Source organism: Saimiri boliviensis, chromosome 12 (assembly GCF_048565385.1).
Source record: "Saimiri boliviensis isolate mSaiBol1 chromosome 12, mSaiBol1.pri, whole genome shotgun sequence".
Lineage (NCBI taxonomy): Eukaryota > Metazoa > Chordata > Mammalia > Primates > Cebidae > Saimiri > Saimiri boliviensis.
The window spans coordinates 111,224,624-111,238,628 of record NC_133460.1 but is presented as its reverse complement, the minus strand read 5'-3'; the positions used below and the strand labels follow the sequence as shown (position 1 = coordinate 111,238,628).

The window sequence follows — 14,005 nt, the reverse complement described above, 5'->3', positions numbered from 1 at the left end:
TAGCTTGTATTTATATAACTTTGTAAACACTACTTTTAAGTTCTTAAAAAATAATAAGGCTTTCCATCTCTAATATGAAAAATAAAGCAAAATATATTTGTAAGAATATAAAACACATTTCGAATTCTTGCTTTGGGCTTCATGTAGGTATCACACATACTTGAAAATGTAATTTAAATAATCTTCCTGTGCAGAATGCCAAAATAGATTTCAAATACCTCCTCAGCCTTTTAAGTTGGTAGGTGAATAAAAGCCTCACCGCCGAGGCAATAGGCAATCCAGACAGCCCATTTGCAGATAAAATGAGCAATTCAAGGCATGGCATGAACGTTTATGGAATTTATGGATTTGTGTCTCAGAATCTGGATTTTTGAAAAGTGAAATGCAAGTTCTAATTTTCAAATAATTTTGAAAACTCCATGCAATTCCTGCTAAGCTATGCAAAAATGGTTTGAGCTCTATTTCCCACTGGAGCTGAGGGAGCATTCAAGTGAAATGAGAATCCCCATGCAGAGTACCTACAAAGGTCACCTATTCTGAGCCCCTACAGTGTGCCAGCCACTCAGTATTATCTTCTTTAATCCTTAAAATAACAATTCAAGGTGGGAATGCCCTCCATGAGGAAACTTGAGCTTGGATATGCTCAGTACCTTCTCCAAGGTCAAAAAGCTGGTGAGAAACGTTAATGCCAGAATTCACATCTGGGCTGTCAGACCCGCCCACTCAACTTCTCTCTCCCCTGCAAATGAGGAACCTAACATGTCCCATATAATGAAAATACAGGCATTGTTTTTACATTTTTTTGCAAATGCAAGTCTGGATTTTCCGTTTTACTTGAAAAGGCTACAGAAGCTCCTATCCCCCAGGCCTGGTAGGGTTCATGTTAATTCATCTTCTGGAGAAAGCATCTTTCTGGTGCTAGAGGACAGCAGAGATCCCCGCCCCTCCCCCCCACCCCCACCCCCCACCCCCCACCATTGAGAGGGTCCCATGAACAAAGTGTATTGGGAAGGATCTGTAATCATTAACAGGAATCCCCTCTGTGAGATAATTTCAGACAAATCAAGGCCATATTGATCTTTAGGTCCAGGGACCTGGGTGCCAGGATGCAACGGGGAACCTGCCTGGGAACCTGGTTCATCAGGGCAATTGTAATATGAGAGGCCGTTCAGAGGACCGCCACATGCCTGTCTGGCTCTTACTTCCTCTTACTGATATCCACATCCATGGGAACAACAAACATTTTACATTGCACAGACCGGAGGAAAGAACATTCACGAAAATTGAGATCCTGGGGAAAAATCATCTAAAAACGGGTATCTTTTAACCAAAAAGGTAATAAACTTTTCTCTATCGGTATCTCATTAGTTACAGCACTAGGCTATTCCCTAAGAAAAGTCTCATAACTGGACATCAAGAATTTTATAAATGATCACAGCAAAATTTAAAGATTTTAGTCTTCAGCAGCAAGAGCTCTGAAACCCTTGTTTAAAGAGCAAATGCAAGGTCAGGCTTTTGAAACAAAGCAATAAAGCTCCAAGACGTATAAGTTCTCATTAAAAATTGTTAACTAAGCTTGATCTAAAAACAAACATCAAACAAATTAAAGATAAAAGGCTCTGTGGATATTTACCGTCAGAACCACTGGCAAACTGACAACATAAATACTTTCAAATTCGAACCTTGTTGACAGTACAAGAGACGGAGAAATATGGGAGTCCAGAAGGAATATTTGGTTTAATATGGTATACTCCCATTCCTATTTTCATTCCAGTTTGGTGGCCAGTGCCACCAAAATTCATTTTCATTAATTTTCAACAAATTGTAGCTTAAGCTTTATCTCTCCTCCAGGAAAACAAGTTAATCAACTCGGCCTCAGCTGGAAAAAGTTGTTTTCCTTATTAATAGCTGTTCCTGGTGCCTTCTGGGCCAAGTCACTTGTTTGTATCATTGTCATCATTTTGCAACTTAGTATCTCCCTGACTACGTGGATGAATAAATGAAAGAAAATGTAAGCTTTGCCCTGTGTATAATATAGCCAGGCAGTCCACACACAAAATAATAATTACTAGCTTTCCTGGTTTTTATGTTATGATTTTATATTATGAAAATATGATTAAAAGGCACTAAAACTAAAAAAAGTCCTGCCTTAATAATAGTGTTCATCTCTGTATTTGTCCCTGTCCAAATCTGCATGTATTTCTGACAATAATAATGTCTATAAAGAATAATGCATTCCATTTTCTTCATTGTGCACAGTGTCTCTGTGAGAAAGGAAGCAGATAAATTGCTGAGACAGGGCCACAGAGAGGAGCAGCAGAAACAAGGAGGCCAGGCCAGGCGCGGTGGCCCCTGCCCGTCATCCCAACACTCTGGGAGGCCAAGGAGGTGGATCACTTGAGGTCCGCAATTCGAGACCAGCCTGGCCAGCAGGGTGAAACCCCATGTCTACTAAAAATACCAAAATTCGTGGGGGCATGATGGTGTGCACCTGCAATCCCAGCTACTAGGGAGGCTGAGGGAGGAGAATCAGTTGAACCTGGGAGGTTGAGTTTGCAGTGAGCCCAGATGGCGCCACTGCACTCCAGCCTGCCTGACAGAGCAGGACTTTGTCTCCAAAAACAAACAAAAATCAAGGAGGCAAATGACAGGGGAGCCAAAGGGCCGAGGGAGAAATAGAGGAGAGGGGCCACTGGCCCCTACTTCCTCTAGGATGCAATGCCACGCAGGTTGGAATCTCCCTGCTAACTGTGATGCGTTGCCACTACCCACCAGTATCATTACCCTTTAATTCTTACAAGCATAAAAAGCTTCCTTAATAGCCAGAGCCTCCCCAGAATTACAGTGTTACCACATCTGGGGAGCTGCAAGGCCAATAAAAGTTAATTTGTCCACACAGTCAAAAGAAAGCCACTGAGTTCATTAAGAGTGTTTCTTCCTGGAACACATCCACCAGGATTGCTACAGGGCAAAAAGAAAATGAAATGACGTTTATCCGGACACAGAAGTGGGCCTGGGTCAGGTGCAAGACCAAGCTTATTTCTCTTCAAAACTGGGTGTCGGAAGCAGAAGATGACTGACCTTTTTCCTACTTGTTTGAGGAAATGTAAAATGGAATAATATGAATACTACTTAGACAGAAGCATCACAAAATTGTGAGAGTCCTGTTTGCCTTTTCAGAAGCAAAAGAGTATGTTATCAATTCACCAGAAAGAACACTCACACAGATTCTTCATTTGTTCACTCAAGCAGTATTCAAACAATATTTCTTGGTCATCTATCATACTTCCGGCCCCGAGGGGGGTGCTAAAAGTTCTCCAGGGAACAGACAAAAACCTCTGCCCACATCGTGCTGACCTTCTCATGGAGGGAGACAGAGAAAGCGAAATAGCCACAGTTCATGGTGTGCTCCGTGGCGAGAAGGGTGGTGGAGAAGCCTCAAGCAGGGAAGCAGGTGGCGGAGGGAAGGAAACTGACTTTCACTGGGCATGAAAGGACCAGGCATTGCTGATGCACCTCAAGCCCCAATCTGCAGAAGTCACCAAGCTATCAGGATTGCGAAGAGGAACAAAGACACGTTCCCAGCCAGCAAAACGCCCAGTCCCACAAGACAGAGAAAACACATCCGATCATCAGAATCCGCGGTGACCAGTCTGCAAAAGAGCCACAAACAGGGTGCTGGGAGTGTGCAGAGGATGTGCTGCACTGCCTGGGAGGAAAGAGAGAAGCCTGGCCAGGAGCAAGGATGTGGGTCTGCGTGACGGTCAGAACAGTCCCACGGAAGGATGCTACCGTTCAGAGTGATACAGATTCTGCTTCCTGGAGCCATCAACAATTCCTTCACTTTGGAAACAAAGATCTTCTGGATTTTAAGTGTCTGAGGGCAAGACTGTGTTTTATTCTTTCAAACAACTGGTCCCCAGCACAGGCCATACGCAGAGCTGACGCACAGCAAGCACCTGATGAGCTGTCACTGGCGGGCCTGGGGAGGCCAGTTTGTTGTGTCGGCTCATTTGTAGCAAAGTCCGTTAAGGTCTATGATTAGAACACTAAGTAGAAATAACTAGGCTTGTTGGAAATTATCCTGACATGTTAAATGAGACCTCATGGAGTTTACATGTACAGCAGATCCTTCAAGGGTTTAACATCTTGATTCCTGGCTTTAGGGCAGGCGTCCCCAAACTGCGGCCCGCATGCGGCCCCCTGAGGCCATTTATCCGGCCCCCCACCGCACTTCAGGAAGGGGCACCTCTTTCATTGGTGGTCAGTGAGAGGAGCACAGTATGTGGCGGCCCTACAACAGTCTGAGGGACAGTGAAATGGCCCCCTGTGTAAAAAGTTTGGGGACGCCTGCTTTAGGGGAATGGGACGTATGTGATTCTGATAACTTTGCCCTACCATGGAAAAAAAGTAAGGTAAAGGGAAATGGGATGAAGGCAGACCCACCTCAACTTCTGAATGAACTATGCTCCAAACATCATTTCCAAGTAATTTATGTTGAGGTTGCCAGGGTAGCCCTCAAAATCCTTTAATCTATATGGAGATTCAGCATTAGCATGCTGTAAGCTCTAACCTTCATGTTCTTAGAGATACATTACTTCCAAGTTCTCACACGGGAGTACAAAAGTAGACCTCCCTTAATCAACCGGGACACAACTCTACTTTACACAAGAAACACTACGGAACACGCATTTCATATTCAAGGAGATTACATGGGTGTCTGAAAAAGAAGTATTTGCCCTTCTCTAGAAAGACATTCTAGAGAAATGGAGAATTCTGAGAGTTAATGGGATCAGCTTTACCACCTGACACCCATCTGCAAGCAAAAGAGCTGGAGAAAAGAGAAACCAGTTTTACGATATCAAATCGCATTGACGTTCTCGGAACCCAGGAGTGCTGGTTATATTAAAGTGACTATACGACAGACACTGCTTCCCATCATCAAGGTCTTGAGCAGAAAACATGGGAGAGGGTTTTCTTGAGTTTTATTGAACTGTCCGGAAAAAGCTGCTAGGTTTCTCTGGAACAGGGATCAATCCAACCCCATAGATCTGAGACAAAGACAATTTCTCAATTACATTTTTCATTTACTCCTTCATTCATCATTCCAAGTATCCACAAACCTTTATTGCCATCTCCTCTGTGACTAGTATGGCAGATCTTCATTTGTTGGGCGAACAAAGAAAGATAAGCCTGCCACGACACACTGGAAGACAGGTGTTCTGGCAGAGGAAATCGAGCAGAGGCAAGGAGAGTAGAGGAGAGCCAGCTCATAGGGTCCCTGAAGAGCAGCTGACAGAGCTGCTCCCCCAGAGCACTCAAAAGGTGGCAGCCGGGTGGCTGGATAGGCATCAACATTCACCCCTCATTCGCTCTCCCCTCCCAAAGGCTGGGGAGAACAGGGGTAGTACTCCAGACAACCTGGCCAGTATGAAGGGTCACTGTGACTTTGTGCTCTTCAAAGTGCAATTTTAGTTTTTACCACTAACAACTTACTTTGTCTGCTTGGAGATCCAGTGCCTGCAAGGATCTCAGAACTTCTCGGCCTAACTTTAGCAAGTCAGGTGCTGGCTGACAAACAACTCCTATAAGCTACTGGGAAAAAGGGAACAGACAAAGCATCGCTAATGAAAGCGCCAGTACCGCCTCTGACTGATGAAGGGGTGCTCTTGGGAACTGGTCAGGAAAATCAACTTGACGTTCTTTTAGCCACCATAAATTGGCTGTTCCCCCAAATTCTAGCATTTAACAGCTAGTTGAGTTTCCATGAGTATAGGGTGAGGTCTAAATTCACTTTCTGGCTGTTCCCCCAAATTCTAGCATTTAACAGCTAGTTGAGTTTCCATGAGTATAGGGTGAGGTCTAAATTCACTTTAGCTATAAACAGCTGATATCTGAAATAAGTACACGTCCAGGGCATAATCTGGCAAACTCCTGGTGAGAAGTTAGAAACAAGCCAAATCTACTGCTCAGAGGGGCTCTAAAACATAGGATAGGGAATCACTGGAAACGGCGGCTTCAACTACTTTGAAACTTAATTTTTCCCAGCAATAGTAGTGGTATCGTTTTATACCTCTAATTAATGTCACTTTGAGACTATTAAGTGAAAAAGCCCTTTAAGATTCTGACATAAATGAGAGCTAAGTTATCAAGTAGAGACAGCTAGTGCACAAACCTGGGTAAGAATGCAGAAGGAAAAAAAAATGGTGGTTGCACGCAGTAAGAAAACTGAAAGAATGAGATCAAACTTAAGAGAATAAATAAATGGCAAAAAAAAACCAAAACATTATTGAGAGCAGAGACGGTGCCTTTTTTATTTCTGACACAACCACTATCTCTAGCTAAGGTCCATACAGATAAACCTAGGATACAGCTTTTGAGTTAATTCATTATGACAACTGCAGTACCCTACATAATGAACGCTTTGAAGATCACACTTAGAAGGTCATGCCTTGATTGTAGCATTATCCAACATGGTGTTCCCTGATGTGCTAGAAGCTCTGAACTTGCTGAAAATTAACCAGCCATTTAAAAGAGCAGCAAATCAGCAACTGGGTCACTTGCCCTCCCTTACACCCGGTACGGAACAGTTCTTCCAGGGAGGGGCCCACAGCACGCTGCATACCCAAGATCTTGGAACGTTGAGCAGAAAATGCTTTTCTGAACTCTGCAACCAGACCGGGCACACACAAATGCCCCATCCAGTCACCCAGGAATGTGAGAACAGACCTTTCCATGGAGAATTTAAAATCTCATGAAGGAAATAGTGCTGTGGGGCTATGGCAGTAAAAATCGGCACATTTAAATCCATCCAATAACCCAACACTAGTACTGTAAGTACTATTAAGTACTGTAAAATTAGTTTCTACTTGCTAGCCATTCTTCTTGTCACTTTCTCGGGCTTTGCTTCTGATGACCGCACAGGGAGAGACACTGTTTTTCTTTTTTTCCCTTTCCTGACCTTTGAACAAAACAATTAATGCTTTGTTATGATTGCCTCAGAATTGTTAGTCCTGGCTCTGGGGCCCCATCTTGAAGGTCTCGGAGACACTGAGCAGCTTGGATATGTGGCTGGGAAGAAAGCTTGCAGTGACCTTTCTCTGACATTTCTCAGCACCCTTTCCTAACACCCAGGGCCCTGCTGACTTAGATCTCCCAGTGGTGCCGGCATTAAAGAGCAGATGCCATCCATCCCTCCCGTCTCCTGCTCCTCAGGGTCCCTGCCGCCCCGGATGTGGCCATGGTGTGGCTCTCAGGCCGAAGCCGGCAGGCACCACTCCTCCTTTATCATTCCTGCGGCTGTGTCAGAAAAACTGCAGCACCAGCTCTGCCATGGGCCTGCCTTTCTTTGTTTCTTTTCAGATGTCCACACGTGATCCCCTCTTTTGCTAATGGTCTGTAAAAGGAGTAACTGAAAACATACGTACCCCAAATTGTCACCAGTTTTTAAAATAAATATACAAATGTGTGTATAGTCCCTAAAATAAATATACAAAGGTGTGTATATTCCCTCTTTTGTAAAGCATCCAAAAAGGAATAACTGAAGACTTGAATACCCCAAATTGTCACTTTTTAAAATAAATATGCAAAGATATTTCTGTATGTATAAATACACACACAAAAATATAGGCATGTTATATACTTTGAAGTATACAAGTATACGTATGTGTGCGTGTGTGTGTGTATACATACATATATATGTACATTCAGGATTTGCTGATAATGACAAGTGAAAAATTAAAGCTGATTACTGTAAAGGTATAAGGTGGCTAGAGAAACCGGGGAACTGCATGCTGAGCAAAACTTGAGAGGTCCAGGCCACTACAGAGGGGGAGCCTTGACTAGAGCTCCACACTGTGTTTTGTAAGCCAAGCTTATTTTACTTTATTTAAAGCGAGCAATGTCTTGTGAAGAAATCTGATTCACTGCAAAATAAAAGTGTAAACACTGGACTCCACCAAAACTACCTTGTAAAATTGCTTGTCCAGATCCCTTCGGGCTGTAACAGAGCATCATCTTCTCTTTCATGGACTGTCGCGGAGTCCATGTTCTTCGCTTCCCTATTAGTAATTCAAGCCCAGGCTCCTCTAATAGGCAAGCCCACCCTGATCAAAGAGTGTTCAGAAGGCATCAAGCAAGGCGAGGTCCAGGGTCCCTAAACTGGCAATGGGATAAAACCAATTTCTAGAAGGATTGCAGGCTAGAGGGTCAATAGAACAGAAAACAAAAGCGCCAAAGAGAGCACCTTGGACTTGTGGCACTGTCCTTGGTGCTGAATGAGATGTTTTTCAAGCTATATGCATTAAGAGTATTTACAACTAACTACAATGGGACAATAAATAGTGAATGCCACAAAATCCATATTTACAATGAACATGCTTATCATTAGCACCCAAAGGACTTCATATTCGGAGAAAAATGAAGACCAGAACTTTTTATAATTTATACTTCTCAGGGTTCCCCCCCAACATTCAGTTGGAATTCTTTAAATAGATAAATGTGTTATTCTGAATTTCAATATGAAAATACAAAGATGGACTCTATGACTTGACTACATTAACATTAACTGAACACCCAGAAGGTACCAGGTATTGTATCAGGCATGGAGTGACAAGCCTATGCATAGTATGGGCTCCTTAAAGCAAAGGCAGCAACTAATCTGCAAGACAGAAAATTCATGATCCAAATGTTCTTCCTCTGCAGCTTTTACATCAATAACCTAAGCTTTCTCTTCTCTAAACTTCTAATTCACAAAAGATCTCCAGCCCTACTGTCACTGGAGAAGTATCTGCTCTAGCAGTTTGAAGTTTTTTAGATTGTTCTTCTTTATGGTAATGACAATATAGAAAGAGAATCATTCAAAGTACTGGTTTTATGACGTGTTTCCAAGATGAGAAGGAAAAAAACAGGGATATTCCATAACAGCACTTTGTGTTCTCTGTCCTGTAGAAATAACTTATCTGTTTCATCTCTATTTGGAGAACATATTCATTCAGATGCTGCAACCCAATTATTAATGTGACCATAAAATTATCAGTGAAGCCAAACCCTACAGCTTGGAAGCTTCAAGGACAATTAGATGGATTATCAAAGCAATAAGCACAATGGATTACATAGTTTTAAGCCCTCTATTGAGAACACTCTCTTGCTTAATAAAATTTTAGCAGGCATACCCTGATTGACATCAGCTGCTGGCAGCCGCCTGTGAATTAACCACATGACAAGGTCAACACTTTAAATTTTATTCACAAATTAATCTCCTGCTGACATTCATGGACTCCAAACAGTTGATTCCTTTAAACAAAAGGAAAATCCTAAACAAAACCTCACCTTCATGGTAATGAAATCCTGAAAATAATTCTCACACATGGGAGAAACATACATATATTTAAAAATCGACAGACCACCCATTATGTTTTCAACAAGCTGAAAAAAGAATGACCACAGATACGTCTCATTACAAAGAAAACATGACTCCTCTGCTTCTTAACCAACAGACATCAGCCAAACCATGCCATTTTCTCCAGAACTGGTGAACTGGGTTGGGTTGTAAATAAAAGAAGCGGGAGAAAGGAAATTGAGTGAGCGTGATGTTATAGAAGGAGAGGATTAAGGGTAAAAGTCAAGAAGTGTTTCCATGTCATTCAACCACCTGTAGGAAAAACTCTACAGTGGCTTCCCCTTCAATTTAAAATAATGCCCAAAGGGCTTTTCATTTTACACACTTCTTCATCTGTCCCCCTTTCACCTGCTGCATCTATTCGAGGAGCACTGGCCTTTTTTTCTGACTTGCACACAGAGGAGCAACATTCCCACTGCAGAATGTTAACACATGATGGTCTTTGTGCTTGCAATGCCCAACCCTGGATCAACAGATGACTGACTGCTGTTTTATTACCATCAAGGTCTCACTAAAAATGTCACCTCCTTAGAGTTAATTCTAAGCCAAACCGATGTTTCACAACACTTCCTTGACACTCAGCTGTATCAAAAATTATCTAACTGTTCACTCATTTATGCCATTTATGTTGCCCATCTGCTGCTCCCTCTCCACTGTGAGCTTCATGAGGACAAGGTCTCTATCTTATTCGCAGATGTCTCCTGTAGAGCCTGAAAAATATTGGACACTTAGTAGGTGCTTAATAACTATTTGCTTACTGACTGTAACGGGGAAATATGTGTTTTCTATAAAGTGATTGGAGTAAAATATTTTCAGGAACGGCTTTAGAAAAGCAATTTCTTACTGAAGAACTCCAAGGTCCTAGAAGATTCCTCTTGTATATTTTAGGTGCCTGAAGCCTTTGTCCTGTCATTGCCAGGTTCACTGCCTATCCCAAGCTGCCAATTACGTGTGGTGCAGAACACAGGCCCCAGAGTACAAGCAAGGTGATGGGGAGCATCAAAAGCCTGGGGTCTAAGAATAATGAGATCCTGGACCTGAAGAGTGACTGTACTATCTCTGTAAAGTGAGGCTAGCATAATTAGAAGGCTCGGGGCTCTAGTGCAAGTCAGGCACTGAGAAACTTGTACACTGGGCAAGGAAGAAGTGTTGATGTTGATGAGGCTTGATAGATATTTGCCCTCAGGTTTAGGGCAGGAAGGTTCCATGAGCTTGGAATTCACACTTTCCTGTGAGCACAAAAAGAATGCTTTTAGAAAACTGTTAAGAAATACCCCTGGTTTTGCCCACTATAAGAACGTAAACTTTGGATAGGACTAGCACATATAAACAAGTATTAGGTACTCTTTCTCCTGACTGCTGACTTATACCCACTAGCACAACACAGCAGTGAAGCAGTACCTCATCTACAACCCAAGCCAATGGTTTAACAACACATTCAGCATGGACCATGCCACTGCTCGCACCTGAGCTCAAGGATGGTACTTATTTCACTGTGCAAAATGACCTTGGTCAGCGCTCAGCTTAGAGCCAAGCTCCAGTAACATCAGCTGATAGAGAAAGGCTGTAAGTCTATGTAGGGCAAGAGAGAAGGGAGAAGGGTGATGTCATGATGTGGAAGAGCCTTGGCATGGGGTGGACAAATCTGGAGCCAGGCGGGAAGGTGCAGGAAGAATGCATTCTTGGGGCTTGTCATCAGGAAGAAAGGGGTAAGGACTGAAAAATCACCATGTCTGATGAGAAACAAGGGGTGGGAATAAGGCGCAGGCTACTCATCCCCCTCTCCTGACAAAGTCAGCAGGAGAATGGAAAGGCCAGGTGTGGGGATCTGGAGGTGCCCAACGTGGGAGGTGATGATGGAAAGGCGACAGAGGCAGCCGCAGTGCAATTCCAACTCTGGTTCAAATATAGCAAATCACAGGCAGTGCGTGGCAGCGCTCTGGAGCAGAATGTGGTCACCTGATCAACAAACTGCACAGAACTGAGAGGTCATGTCTGGGTTTCGCAAGCCCACTGGGACAGTCACGGTACATCATCACAGACAATCCTTTTGTCAAATGTTTATGTAACACAGAACATAATGAGGAAAACAAAACATTTTCAATTTAAAACCCACGATGCAGAGAAGTTTACATAGCAAAGGGGATAAAAAACACCGACTAGCGATGTTGACAGAAGACCTTCTGTACATACTGGTACTCTGGTGAGTGACTCCTATACATGCCAATTTGCCCCCAAAGTGTTTAAAAGCCAATTCAGATGGAAGCTTTTCCCCTGCCACAAATTTAACATTCTGGTTCTCATGTCTGTGCCCGAACACAAAATAATATTCAGAAAATACACATATGCATGTTAAAAATGTCAGAGAGGAAAGGCGGGCTAAAACAGGAGGAACTGTCAAAGCGTAAAACACGCCCCCTCCTGTTCCTGGGTGACTGGACCAAGAGACGGTCAAAGCAACTCCAGCCTGGTCCAGAAAATTCTCATCATCAAACCTTTAAGTTTATACAGCCTTCAACAATATACTACAGAAAGACTCCAAGGTTATTTCTTTTTTTAACTGGGGGAGAATTAGCAACCTCCTCAACAAAGGCCAAAATCTGCCTGGCCTCGGGAGGCCGACAGAACTCACCAGAGAATAAAGCCAGGGAAAGTAACTCAGCAGTTATGACAATGGCAGTCAGGCAGTCCAATATAAGGCTTGGCAATTTTTTTTCTCCAAAGAGCAGGAGAGTAAATGTTCTGGGATTTGCAGACCAAGAGGCAAAATGGAGGATACTAGAAATAGGTATTTTCATTAAAAAGTTTCACCATTTTTATCATCAAAAGTAAAAGTTTTATTAATGGACACTGAAATTTGAATTTCAGATAATTTTCATGTGTCACAAATATTGTATGTTTTCAATTTTTTTTTTTTTCAAGCGCTTCAAAACATAAAATCCATTCTTAGTTTGCTGGACAAAAACGGGCAGCAGCAGGATTTGACCTTCAGGCTGCACTTCGCCAGCCCCTGTTCTAGCAGGACAGGCGGAGGTAGAGCAAACACAGGCCGTGGAGTCAGCATATGTGTCTGTGGTTGTTTCTTCCTCAGAGTTTTTTTTTAAAAACACCATAAAGCTGCACTGAAACATCCCAAATTCCCTGTGCTTATAACAAAATCATATTATTTACTTCATCCTGGAGCTGATGTTCACTTCTAATTTAATTTAAATATCATCTTAGCTGTTGGTGTTGCACGGGTTCTGTACAATGAAAGCGGAGACAGGAGCAAACTGGGAAACAAGCATTAATCAACTTCCATGACCATGATGAGCTTGGCATTGGGAAGGCATCTGATTTGAGGCATCTGCTCTATAAAGCCAATGACCCCCCCAGCCACCGCTTGTAATGCTCTCCTGTTCTTATCTTGTAGGCTTTCATATCGGACGGGGCAAGACACAGCTAATTGTGACACATGCAGGAACAGTGCATGTATTATCTATAGGTATGTTAATGTTCTCCTCTTCCCACTTTCTTATTATGAGTGACATATGATGTTTACCCACAAATGCAAGAACAATCTGGGGCCGTGCTGGGATGATTCTATCAGACGAGAAGTGAAGGACCTTACTTGATTGTAATTCTAAGCTACCTCTAAATACTTCACCCTGCGTATAGAATCATGGGATATGGGAGCACTTGAACCCATTTATCTTGCAAATGTATCTTAGTGGTTTCAAGAATTGGTATAAGTTTGATGGCTTGCTCCCTTGGAATCAATAGCCATGAGCCCTGGGCTGTGTGTTCTGGAAAGGCTGTAAAATATAGGCCCTTCAGAGGGTATAGATCAAAGGCTAGAAACCACACCATATGTGCTAGGAATACCATGGAAAGACCTGGGCTGCTCACACCAAATGTGCAATTTTATTTTCTGGGAACTCTCAAGGATTCTGCCATTGGCCGGACTCGGGGCAGAATCCCCTCTCCAGAGCTCCTAAAGTTGTTCCTTGCGTTTTTTTCAATTTGAAGTTTGTTCATATAACTGACATCAACAATAATACAGCAGAAACTGCCAGCAGGAAGCAGCTTTGTTAGGCTTTCATCATCAATAATTTTGGATTTTAAGATATAGTCAAAACCTTAAGAAGGATTGCGATCTTTTTTTTTTTTCCTTTTTGGAAATGTAATTTTTCACAAACAAAATATGAAAGCAGTGAGAAATATTATGAGTACATTCATTTTTTTAAAGTTCAGACTAATTTTAGTGATTGGCCAGCCAAATTATCAAAAAACAATGATCAAACCACAACACCCTCTAAAAAGTGACTCAGTTACTGTCCTCTGCATTAAGAACACAGACATGGGGAGAGCAAAAAGGCTTGAGGCTATACAATCTTGGACCCATCAGGGTTCTCTCCCAAGGGAGATCCTAGATCTGACCATCCACACCTCTGATCCAGACAGAGCATCCCAGACAGGGCCAGGCTGGGTCACCTGGAGACTTTATCTGGGAGTAGGTAAAAGAAACTATAAGGGGGAAGTGTACCGAAGGCCACATGAGCGCATTCCTCACCGCAAAGGTTCTCAACCAATGGCCCATTTGCAAAGTCTGGAGAAAGATGTTTT

General features: G+C 42.7%; 2 protein-coding genes across 6 annotated transcripts in view; one reads left to right on the top strand and one right to left on the bottom strand.

Moving 5' to 3' along the window:
* DOCK1 (dedicator of cytokinesis 1) overlaps positions 1 to 14,005 on the bottom strand; it is a 535,347-nt gene that overhangs the window by 284,678 nt on the left and 236,664 nt on the right. The window lies entirely within an intron of this gene.
* The window catches only part of INSYN2A (inhibitory synaptic factor 2A), a 59,854-nt gene that overhangs the window by 29,058 nt on the left and 16,791 nt on the right, over positions 1 to 14,005 (top strand). For 2 of the 3 annotated variants that reach the window (XM_039465111.2, XM_074383078.1), the window contains one exon: positions 12,813 to 12,884. The exons of the other annotated variant lie outside the window; for it this stretch is intronic. In XM_039465111.2, coding sequence (XP_039321045.2) covers positions 12,813 to 12,884 — 72 coding nt within the window. The remainder of the gene's footprint in view (positions 1 to 12,812; positions 12,885 to 14,005) is intronic. 3 annotated transcript variants of the gene reach the window in all.